Below are 12,852 nucleotides of genomic sequence, written 5' to 3'. Positions count from 1 at the left end.
AATGAAGGCATTTGGTATTCTGAATTAACTCCCTGGGTCACAAAGGAGCTATTTAACAAATGACTGTTTCCAGGAGCCAGATAGAATTAATGCACCGATTGATGATGGAAACCTACCCAAGCATGGGTGAGGAAAATCACCAGACTGCTCTTCTACTCTGTGCTCTGTTCCATGGACTGGGGCAGTAGCTTTTTTATACTCTGTTTTTTACCAGACAGATATAGCCTGTCTGGTAAAAGAGGTCTCCAAGATTTTTCAAACATTCCTTTTCATTCTGGGTAGCTGCATAGCTGTGTCCACAGTCTTTCATATTTGTCCACAGAGGGAGTGGTTCATATTGCTTGGAGCTTTGCTTCCCCGTGTTTTGTTTTGTTTTTTTTAAAGTTGGTGCAATCAGGAAACACAGACTCTGAAGTAAGCCAGCTCTGGGTTCAGACCATGCCAAGGCCACTTAATAGTTCTATAATATCTGGCAAGTCACTCAACCTTTTCTCAATTAGAAATTAAAGATAGTAACCTCTATCTCTCCTGGTTGTTGTGCAGTCTTTTAAAAACATGTATATGCTTATACACACACATATCGTCAAGTGCAAGACATACGGTATACATTCAGACCTAATCAAAGTTAAAAATAATGATTTTTATTTAATGTGCTTCTCATTATAATAATTCACTGCAGATTTCCACACCAGTTTGTGTACATTATAGTTGTATATTCATGATGCTTTATTATTTCTTTTGGTAGAGCGGGATGATTCAAGCTTTGTCACAGCAATGGCAGATTGGTGATAGGAATTTCTAAAGAGCTATTTTTAACCTTTTATGGAACATCCCTAAGTTAGAAGTTGTTATGCCTGCGCTTGGATGAGCTGCAGAGACAGAGCTGAGGATGGACCTTAGCCGATGGATCACTAGAAGCTCCAGCCCCTCCTGTAGCCACCCGAGTGGTGACATGCAATGACAGCACCTGCACTGCTAAATACGACTTTTACACATGTGTTCTCTCTTCTTGTTTACTAGATTCAAATTTCATTGGCTAAGCTGGCATTTGCTGCCTTAGAAGGGGGGAAAAGTGAATGATTTATCTGCTTTCCATATAAATAGATATTGTTGATAGTGAGGATTAAAGCCCTAGGCTTTAGCAGGGTCCAGCTGGAGGGATTAACAAAACTATCTAATGGTTGAAGCTCTCTCTCCTATAAGCCTAATGGGAAAACAAGTACTGCTTTTCTGTTTAGAAAGCAACGGAGCTCTCAGCCACTCTCCATCTGTTATTTGCTAGATAATGGGAAGTGACTTTTCTGGGTAGCGGAGGAGCAGCGTGTTTGATCTCACCTCACTATACTCTTCCTAAAGACCTGCAGTGCCAGCACTGCGGTAATTTTTAGGATGCAGTGACACCAGGATTTGGTCAGATATTTTAGTACTATTTTTAGTGACCTTTAGTCATGTACCTGTTTGTGAAACGATGGAACAGAAAGTTGGCGGAGAAGCTTTCATCATTGTAGTGTATGTCTCATATTTATTTCTGTTCGGTTTCACTCAAGTTAAATCATGTATAGACCAAGAGAACATACTCCGACTTTTTTCCTTGAAACTGGCTTTGGCATAAGACTAGCTTGCTTTTGATTTGATCTTGATCTTGATTTGATCATGATTATAAAACTCAAGCTGGATATGCTGTTTTAATGAATGTGCTTTAGAAAAGTGCATGGTCCTGGCTAGTGAGATTTTTATGAAAATCCTTGTTCACTGACACTTGGCCATGCCCATGCACGGGGGAGAGGTGATTCACTCCCTCATTCTTCCATTTTTTAAATACACGTTTTCCTCATTTAGTCCATTTTTGGTCAATGAAATAGCCTACTTAAGACATGCTTCCTAGTAACTTTTTCTCTCCTTTGTTTCCTGATGGGAGTATTGGCACACTCTGGGGTGTTCCAAATGCGGAAGATACTTTCCTATAGACCTTTTAACGAGCCTGGGAAAATTGCTTCAGATATTCAGAGTTCTGATAGCTTAACGAGCTGAATGTGTGACTGGGGGAAAGAAAGTACAAAACAAAATAGAAGTGGTAATACATTAAGCACTCTGGTGCTGGGGATCCAAACTTGTAGGACATTTATTTCATTTACCGTCTGGCTCTGGTTCCAAAGACTTCCCACTGTAGCTTCCTCAAAATGCATGTGTTACATCTGAACTAGAGATTCTTCACAAGGCCAGACTCACTGAATATACTGTCATTGAAGTATCTTATGTTGAAGCTTTAGTCTAGGAGGCTAGTCATAGTTTCATTTGCAAAGTACTTTTTAAATTCAGGTAAATACATTGTTTTTTTAGACATGCTGTTGCACACTTAATAAAATATTGTGTAGTGTAAAAATAACTTTTATATGCACTAGGAAACAAAAAAAAATTATGTGACTTGCTTTATTGCAATATTGTGGTAGTCTGGAACCAGACTGCAATATCTCTGAGACATGCTTGCACCCTACACAGAATCTCAGATGACGATAACTTATCTAAAGATAAATAAAACTGGAAGGAGAAATAGAAAGTGCCAGAGGTAGATGTAGAGGATTGTCTCCCTGCTAAGAGATGTATGGTTATTAGATTTCTGGGGATAAGGCATGACTTGGACATCCAAGGTTATTATATTAACTCTCATAAAAGCGATAAGATACGTGTAGTTGATTTTGATGTCTCAAGTCAGGTCATGGTGATGAGACCATCTGTGTAGGGGGTAGGAAGACAGAGGAGTCTAATCTTCCAGCTTTGTGTCTTTTTCTTTCCTCTTCTTGGTGGAGTAGGAGAAAAGATGAACCCATGAAATATACCACTCATATTGCCAACTACTAATTGGCACTTGCCATCTGCCTCTACAAAGATTAAGTCACGAGCTGCAGCAGCTGCTGACCTTCAACACCCCCTGAAAGGAGCACAGGGTGGAGATCAGAAATGAGGCCCTCTGCGCTCTGGGAAAAACTGGCAGAACAGGTCTTCAAATAGTTAGATATTTTCAGGAGACGATTTTATGAGCCCAATTCTTGCATCTCCTCATATCTAGAAAAACACTAAAATCCTTCGTGGTGACGTCTGCTCCTTGTGACGAGTAACCTTCACGAGACTAGCAGGAACCTTCTGCAAAAAATATGTGCTTGATTGCATGTACTCCCTCTTCACCAAAATCACATGTATACTGACCTTCCCCCCAAAATCTTTGGAGCAGTTTCTCAGAGCTATCTGAAATGCTGTCTCCTGGGCAATAGTCCTCATTTTGCCCCAAATAAAACTTAACTCACAGCTCTCACATTGTGCATTTTTTTTCAGTTGATAATATGTTCAAGTAATCTGAGCTCTTCCTCATCCTTTGCAAACTATTTTTCTCAAACTAATCATGCCCGTGTCAGAATGACAATGGTCTTAGTAGAGTTAGAGCTCAGTGATACTCTATTTTAAAGAAAGTCCATCACCTTTGTGAGGTTAAGCAGAGGCAGATATATTCAGTCCTTTACTTGACAAATGTGTAGATTACATTCCAAGGCTCAGAAAATAAATATACTCCTGTGGTAACAATACACATCTCCAGGCACTGGCTTTTAAGTTTCTCCCACATCAATACAGGTTGGCTCTTCTATTACTTGGTCCTCCAGACTACTTCTTATCCACTTTCTTCCTTTCTCCCTCTCTCCCTTCCTCCATCCCTCTTTCTTTCCTTTCTTTATAACCACCATGTGCCAAGAATAGTTCTAGGGGCTGGAGATTAATTAGTAAGTAAGAATGACTCCCTTATGGAGTTAATATTCTAGAAAGGGTGAGTGGGAACATGTAATCAATTGAAAAAACAAGATAATTATGGATGGTCAACAGCGCTTAAAAATAAACAATGTGAAAGGACAGAGGGTAAATAATTAATATTACAAATTATAATGGTTTAATCATATGTAACTGATGCTACCCTGCAATAGGTGTATTAAAAGAAAAGAATTGCATAAAATAATCACATCTTCTAAGTTCTCTTTTAGGTTTTGTAACACGCTTAACACGTTAGAAGACATTTAAAAAATCATTAGGGCCAACATTAATTTTGAAAGACTAGCTGAAGAGATAAAATTATTAAACCATTGGTGGGATGAAAACTATTTTAGTTTTAAGGCATTCTATATGGCTCACAGGGATTCTCTGAACATGAATGCCAACACTTTTAATGTACTTTGACATTCTAAAGGAAAGATGCTACAAACAATATATTTAAAATTTTTTAAAAACAATTTTAATTTTCAAGTTGTCTCATGATACTATGAACAGAGCTAAAGCAAAAAAAAAAAAAAAAGGAATATTTGAAACTACTTACTAAGGTTTCCAGCTACAATTGAAATTACTGTTTCTTAATTGGAGCCCTGAACTACACCTAACCCAACAATACAGGTCTTACCTTTCTGTTTTAAGTGCTAATTGTTGCTGTTATTATTGTGAAATCCTTAGCCCTTGAAAGGAAATTCCCAGTTCTACTAGGATCTACCTACAGGCATTACCAATGCCATTTTAACACCTGGTTTCTGCTGCCTTATTTTGTATACCTGACAGGTTTATGGGGTTTGTAAATGTTGAATAGGATTAATTACTATGGCACTCCCAGACAGTCCTCACTTATCTCCTTCTCTACCCAAACAAATGCTTATTTATTTGCATTTAGTTTGTTTCCACTAAAATAGCATTTTATCTATGGGGTAAAACAATTCTTACCAATCTCATTATAAATAAATATGTTGACTAGCTACAAGAACCCTTTCAAAAATCTTTAAAATTGTCATAGGCTTAACAACTCAAAATAAAGACTAACTGTCCATTCCCTATGTAACAGTTCTAATAAATTTTAAAGAAAATGGATATGTACACAGTCTGCAAAGACATCAGCACCATGCCTATCCTGTTAGCTTAAAAATATCTAGCGTTATTTATTCTTGCTTTTTTATTTAATTTTGTAAATGAATTCACATATGGTGGTCATTGAGCAAATGGCTCTTTAAGTCAAATATATGTAACATAATAATCTAAATCCCGAGAACAAGTAGTTCTTTTTATTATTTTAATAAACAGTTGTCATGTGTGCACATTAAGGAAATATTTCATTCTAATATGTATTCCTAATGTGAATCAGCTTATTAAGATGACAGAATCTAAATGAAGAAAAAAGCTAAATCAATATACTCAATACAGTTGCTAATTTTAACTCAGACTCACAAGGGAATGACTTTGCTTACTTAAACTCCATGGGTGGTTATTTTATGAAATGGGGAGAAGGCTGAGGAACACATTTGCCAAGCCATTAGCACCATTTCAATTCAAGAACTCTATGTTGGCTGCTCTTAAATTAAACAAGGAGAATGTTAGGCTGAGGTTGGCTCTAATGCCTTGGCACATACAATACAACCAAACCCTAAACCTGTAAATGCCTGAAGGTTATGAAATCAAAACCTAAGGACAACCAATCACAAACAACTAGGCTTTAATCTGTAGCCAATTAGTACTTTCCTTACTTTGCTTTCACCTTCTCTCTATAAAAGTTTTCCCTAGCTCCCCACCGCAGAATGCTTCTAACCACTTCTGGTATGGCGCTGCCAGATTTGAATGGATTTTTGCTCAGATAAACTCAACATTTTAATATGCTTCAGTTTATCTTTTAACATTGCTAATAAACTCAAGGGCGCCATTCTGCTGAGTGAAGTCTGCGTATGTATCCCCTCGTTTTACTCTGAGGAGCAAATAGATGGAACCATGATGCAAGAAGTAGTTGTCCTTTCTCTAAGGGACAATTTATACAAATTCCCTTGTGCTTCAAACCCTGGTTTACCTCTGTGATCCTATAAAATCAAAGTCTTCCCATATTGCTGTGCACATTTCCCAATCTGACCTAATCTCATTTCCTTTCCAACTCAAACCCATCATAGTATCCTCTGTAAATCCTGCTCTCTGATCAGAAAATTCTCTTTTGGCTTCTATTTCTTATGAAAACATGTTCTTCACCATACTGACTTTAAGAAAATCTGGCTACCCCTTAAGAAAACCATTTGTCCAATAATTTTAACAATTGGAGACTAATTTTTTTCTCATGTCTATTCTACCTCTATGGAAGGAAGATGGTCAAAAATTAAATGCTTCTCTATTGACACTTCTGGATTTCTTCCTCCTGCCAAATGAGTTTTCTTTCATCAGATAGATAGATAGATAGATAGATAGATAGATAGATAGATAGATAGATAGACAGAAGGATGGATGATAAATAGAAGCTACGCCTTTGAATGTCAGGTCATTCAGTTACATAATTCTTTCCTATTCTCTCCCCATAATTCACCAATGATTTACCCCTCAATTCACAATATTTCTGTCTACCTTAACTCTTTATCAATATCCCCAGAAACTTCAAAATGCATATGAATAAACCACCAGGAAGAGTTCTATGCTTCTTTTCATAGCAAATGATCATTAACCTTCTCTCTTCCAATGACCTTTTCCTACATGCCAGCCTGCCAAAAGGAACGTGATCATACCTTAGGTCACTTCATCCTGAAATCCTTATTTCAAGCATTACAGGTCTGTTTTGGAATAACATATGTTCTTAAAACCATAAATGTGTTACTGTGTAGCTGAGTGCCTGACCACACTAGTCACATACACAATACTTAGGGGAGAAACCTTGTTTGTTGTTATGTTTCAAATAAAGACTATACTTTACATTTGTTAAGGCTTTTTCAGTGAGCTATTATCCTATGAGATACATTTGAATATTAAGCAAATTTGGAGCATATTGCTACAAGGACAATTTTCACTGAAGCAAGCATTAGTAAAGCTCAGATTTCACCATAGACCCAAAGAGAGCCCTGAATTCTTACTGTTGGAGAAGGCAATTTAAGAGAAGCAGGAGAGAGATACAGATAATAGAGATGAACCTCAGACACTTGTTTAGATTTGGGGAATGGAACTAAGAGAGGACACCAAACAAGCAAGGTTTCACACCATCAGCCTGGTCTTTGGGAAGAGCCAGAACATTTGATTTTGCCTTTAGTGCACAGAACTGCTTACCGGCTGAGACCATTCAGTTCTACCACCTCATTCTGAATAGGATCCAGGCAGTATAGCACAGATTTAAGAAAAGATACAGGGCTGCCTAGACCAAAGTAAATTAAATGTCCATTTACTCATTGTCAATAAAGAGAGAATAGACATTTTAAAACAAAAATGCTCAACAAATACTTTAAATGTGATTGAAATATTACCTTTGTCATATAGTAATTAAGACACGTATATGGGAGAGGAGAGAGTGATCATCTGTTCTGTTCCTGCAAAAAAGCTCCCACACTCTCCCCTGTCATCCAACCCCATGGCCCTCGGGAAGGCAAAAATCCTCACCAAGGGTGAAAATGGGCATCATACACACTTGAGGAAAGAGAGAGATGTGGGATTTCACTTGGCTCTGAGGGTATAAAAAATAAGGTAGAAGACAGAAGATAAGAATTTCTACTAGTCTCAGGGACTGAAGACTTATTTGCCAAAGGAAAGACTGTGCCAGATATTGCTTTTTTTTTTTTTTTTTAACATCTTTATAGGAGTACAATTGCTTTGCAATGGTGTGTTAGTTTCTGCTGTATAACAAGGTGATCCAGCTATACGTATACATATGTCCCCATATCTCCTCCCTCTTGCAGATATCGGTTTTTGATGTTGGTGTTATTACATTCTATAACTTGCCATTAGTTTTTAAGGAAGGCACATAGATGTTGGCAACTATTGAAAGTGATGTATTTGGTTATACACATTTAGGGGGAGAATATAAATAAAACAGAACTATATTGTTTTGAGTGATAAGGAATTTGGAGCCCCAGGGAAAATTAAGGAGTTGAAACTGAGAGATAGACTTGGGTCCTGCATCTGTGGTACAGAAAATGCAAGGCATGATCTGGACAGAGCACAAGGAAAGGAAAAGTGTACAAAGTGCTTCATCTAAACTGGATTTCAATGTGTGATTTGCGTAATATGTGATATAATCCCATCCTCTACCACCCTATACATCTTCAGTCATTCAACCAAGTCCATATTGCTTTTTGCAAATGGACTGTGTGTGTGTGTGTATGTGTGTGTGTGTGTGTGTGTGTGTAGCTCAAAGAGAAATGCAAAGGGAATGACAGACATCTGGATTATAGAAACGTAATAGTATTATTACAATTACTACTACTATTATCAGTACTAAGTTACTGTACTATACTAACTGAGGACCTATATACTTTTAAAATATTTAAATTGTAAAATATAGTCAATTAAAGCATATTGTTTCTTTCATAACACATCTATGTCTGTCTTAATCAAGATATTGCTTTCAATTATTTCTTATAACTTGGTTTTATGGACAAGAAAAAACTGCACAAAACTAGGTATTTTACAGTTTGGCAGGTAAGGACATTTTAGTATAATATATATCAGCATCTTAAAAACAAAATATATATGATATTTATTTTAAGTTTAGTTCAATTTAACATCATATCTGTAAAGATAGGGGCACTATATACTCTGGAGAAAAATGCCCAACATCACAGTGGTTGCAGAATGATGCCATGTACTTGTGTCTAGCCTAGAACTCAGGATTTAACAACATTCATACTAGCTATGTGAGATAAGCAGATGAGTACTTCAAATGATATGAGCAAAATAAATAAATGAATAAATAAATAAAACATGCTACCATTTATTTTTCCTAATTTCTTGGAATAACCAAACTATTTTTCTTCTTTTGTAAGAAACATTTTTTCATTGTGAAAATTGGTATTAAAATGTTTGCATATTTAATAATGTGTACATAGATTTCTGGGTTATAATGGCCGATTTGTTCTCACCTATCAGCCGATTGTAATCATTAAAAAACGCAAAGGATGAACTGGATGGACATATTGATCAGTTGCTCATCCACTAACTCAAGCATGTGTGCCCTCTTTATATTTCCATTATCCCCCATGGTATGCACGGGAACCTTAGACTGGAAAATTTAATTAGAGCTAACAATTACACCATGTTTCCTATGTGCTAGTTATGTTTCTAAGAAGTCTACATTTTCAAAATAATATCAATATCACATCCAGTTTACATACTAGGTGTTATTATCATTGCCGATATGTAGAAAGGGAAGTTGGGACACAGAGAGTTTGGGTCATTTGCTAAAGGTTGCACAGGAATTAAGTAGTAGATATGAGTCCAGGTTCTATAATCAAAGTTCTTAAACTGTGATACTATAGATCTTACCCCCTTTAACTATTGCTTTTTATTATCTCTTTCTTCTCTCAACTACCTCTAGTTTCTAATTTACCTGAAAATCTGCAAGAGAAGCTTTAGAATATATATTCATTATGTGGAGTATTAACAGAACATGCGCAGCCAGCTTTTATGCTGAATTTATAAAACCTCAAAGCCAAATTATGTTCGTTAATTTTTACTTGTCATTGGCAGTATCTTGGAATTACAGATTACATTTCTGCTAATAATAGCTTGTAAATTATTAGCAGACATCATTAAGATCCTTTCCCCTTTTACTCTTTTAATTTATTTTGAAACTTGATATTAAATGATGATATTATATGTTTCCAAGTTGATTTTTAAAGTCATATACATTATTGACTTTAATATTATAATACTTGGAATACAAGTTCTTTAAAAGCACCTGTAACCTAAAAAGACACAAGTCAAAAACAATATTTATGTTCATAAGAGCTAGAAATGTATTATATCTTTTCCACGACATCAGTTACAACCTTCTGGTTTTTTCACGGCTGATTGCTGACAGATGAGATGCTAACATTTCCACTCTCTAAAGCTGAAGGAAGGACTGGGGCATGTCTTCAGGGGTTAGTAAATACCACCTCCCCAGATCCTTCCTTGCCTGTACCTTGTGGATGGTCAACATATAAATAGGATTCTGAAGATCCTTTCTGCTCTCACATGATAACTTTCAGATGAATTGGAAGGGCACTTTGCAGATGTAAAAGCAAATCCAAATCAAAGGTAACAGGAAAAACAAAACTAAATGCTGTAGCAGATGACTTTATTATGGGTTGCGCTCTGTCCTCCCCAAAGATATGTTAAAGTCTTAACCCTGAGGACTTCAGAATGTAAACTTTTTTGGAAATAGGGTCATTGAAGATGTAATTAGATACTGTAAGATGCGGTCCTGCTAGAGTAGGGTGGACCCTCAGTCCAATATGACCGGTATCCTTTGAAGAAGGGACAAAATGATGTGAAAACAAATACACGGAGAGAAGCTATTTGACTGCAGAGGAAGGGACTGAAGTGATGCACCTACAAGCCAAGGAACGCCTGGCGCTACTGGAAGCTGAAAGAGGCAAGAACAGACTCTCCCCTGCAAGAGGCTTCAGATAGAGCATAGCCCTGCCAACACCTCCATCTCAGATGCTGAGCCTCCAGAACTGACAGGGAGGTTGTCTGAGCCACCCAGTTTGCGGTACTTTGTTATGGCCACCCTAGGAAACTAATATAAACTTGGATGTAACAGAAACTTGAAACAATTATAGGTGAGTGCTGTCAATGCCATTTTCCAGTGATGAGCAATTTTCTCTTGGGACTCAGAAGTGGGTCCTAGATTTGGTCAGATCATGTGTCATACCCAATCAGTGGTTAAAGTAGTGTAGACATGTTAACGAAAACTAAAAACTATTATAAAATAAAAAAGTAAGAAACAAAACCAAAAACACGATATATTTGAATATGTCAGACATGCATAGATCCAAGTGACGTGCCTTAATTATAAATTCATTTTAACTGAATTACGTCATTTCTTTACTAGAAATGTAAAATTCTAAAGAGTTTCATTCTTGAAAAATAAATTATGACATGTATGACAACATGAATATCTTAATTAAAAGTTTTCTAACTTTACCTTAAAATTCCAGAGTTTCATTCCTTGAATCCCAGGGCCTGGGACTTAGTAACTACTCATTAAATGTAAGATGAATTAAAGAAGATAATGAAAACGGTGTGTTGTTTAATTACCTAGAATGACAAGTCAATTTGCTCACAATGTCACTTTGATATGAAGTCTCTAAACTAAGTTACACTATCCCAAAACTTGAAATACTTGCACAATAAGACCGATATTCCACATTGTTGGATTTTTTAAGTAAGCCATAAAATTAAATATGAAATGTGAATGGCATGATGTTGTGGAAATAGACAATTGAATTTTTTTTTTGAAAACTATATTTTCTGTCAAGCACAGCAGCAAAATCCACCGTAAGATCCACTATAGGAATTACCATGGACTCAGCAACACTCCTCAGGGCTATCACCAATTTCCTAGTCGCCCTGGAGTGGCTTCTTCTCTCCTTTGCTCCCTAAAAACCTATATATATTTGTGGAGAAATCTTATGTCCATCATTTTATATTTCCATCACTATCCACAACTAATTTAGGTTCTTAAATCCGGGTATTTCAATTTCCTTCAGCAGTCTGTCTCAGTAACACACACATTAAAATATTTCTATTTTTCCAAAATGGCTCACATAAAGACCTTTTGTTTATTAAAATATTCTCTTCTCTTTAATAACAATTTGTCTATATGTATCATTTTGGTGGCAATTTTCAAAGAAATGAAATTTAATAATGTTGACATAATATTAAAATCAGATTTAATATACATGATCTTTGATAATTAAAAAAGTACCAGAGTAGGTCAATAATTGAATACCTTCTTAAATCACTTATTTACAATATGTTATAGATGTACTCAATTGCTGTTCAGTAATGCCCTTGAATACCAGATAAACAAGCTTCCATTGACTGATAGAAAATTAAACATTACAAAAGCTCCAGAATATATCTGGAGATATTTTATAAATTCTATAAGAGAGAACTGGCAATTCCTTTAGGTATTTAAGGTATAGAAACCTGTCAAAAGTAGGTATCTCTTTTAAATTGTACAACATCATATAAATGTTACTTAAAATTAATACTGCTGATAGAGTAGTCAAATTTTTCTCTTAAAAATATTTTATGTCTATAGTCAAATTATATGAATAAAAATATTTTTTATTTATATAGCATAAATTCACACAAATGTAAATATATTGCATATGTTATACTTAAATGAGCTTGTTAATTTAGTCATTAATCCTACCTGAGTTAGTTCATTGATATCTACAAGTCCATTACTGTCGGCATCAAAATACTTAAACATTTGATCCACCAGCAACTTCTTCCGAAATACGTCATCACCGTTAGGGTTTTCATTGTCTTGTGTAACATATTTTTGATTTTGTAAATCTAAAAGCATGCTTTTCATCTTGCTGTATTCAGTGGCCTCGCAGTTATCTCCTGTAACAGAAGAACTAAGTTATTTTCAAAACAATATTATTAGAAAGGAATCATTTATTTTATTAATGTTTTAAGCTGATATCTAGTAGATAACATACTTTGTACATAATATTTATGTTTCTACTTGCATACTTTACTACTTGTACAAGGAAAAAAGAATGGGCTATTTACATGAGAGGATAGAAAATTTTCATTAGTATCAAATCCAATAACGACACAAATACTGTGTGTTTTCTTGATGACAAAGTCATTGATTCTATGAATGTACATAGAAAAACATGATAGCTTCAATTGGCTCCAATGTTTAAATACACTACTTTAGTTTAACTCCTCACTATACATGTCTATAGTGATAATTTCACAGGTTTTGAACATGAGGTTCAGGGAGATGAAATGGCTCACCCAAACAAAGGGTTAGACTGTGCTGGATTTTGTGCTTAAACTGATATATATCTGGCTCCAAAAGAGTATAGAAGTTTT

The 12,852-nt window shown here is 35.6% G+C and overlaps 1 protein-coding gene across 3 annotated transcripts in view; it reads right to left on the bottom strand.

Moving 5' to 3' along the window:
- Window positions 1-12,852, bottom strand: part of FSTL5 (follistatin like 5) — a 707,698-nt gene that overhangs the window by 359,010 nt on the left and 335,836 nt on the right. For all 3 annotated transcript variants that reach the window (XM_061191763.1, XM_061191764.1, XM_061191766.1), the window contains exon 4: window positions 12,176-12,372. In XM_061191763.1, the coding sequence (XP_061047746.1) occupies window positions 12,176-12,372 (197 nt within the window). The remainder of the gene's footprint in view (window positions 1-12,175; window positions 12,373-12,852) is intronic.

This window comes from Eubalaena glacialis, chromosome 5, assembly GCF_028564815.1.
Source record: "Eubalaena glacialis isolate mEubGla1 chromosome 5, mEubGla1.1.hap2.+ XY, whole genome shotgun sequence".
Taxonomy (NCBI): Eukaryota; Metazoa; Chordata; class Mammalia; order Artiodactyla; family Balaenidae; genus Eubalaena; species Eubalaena glacialis.
This window is presented reverse-complemented; position numbering and strand designations above follow the sequence as displayed.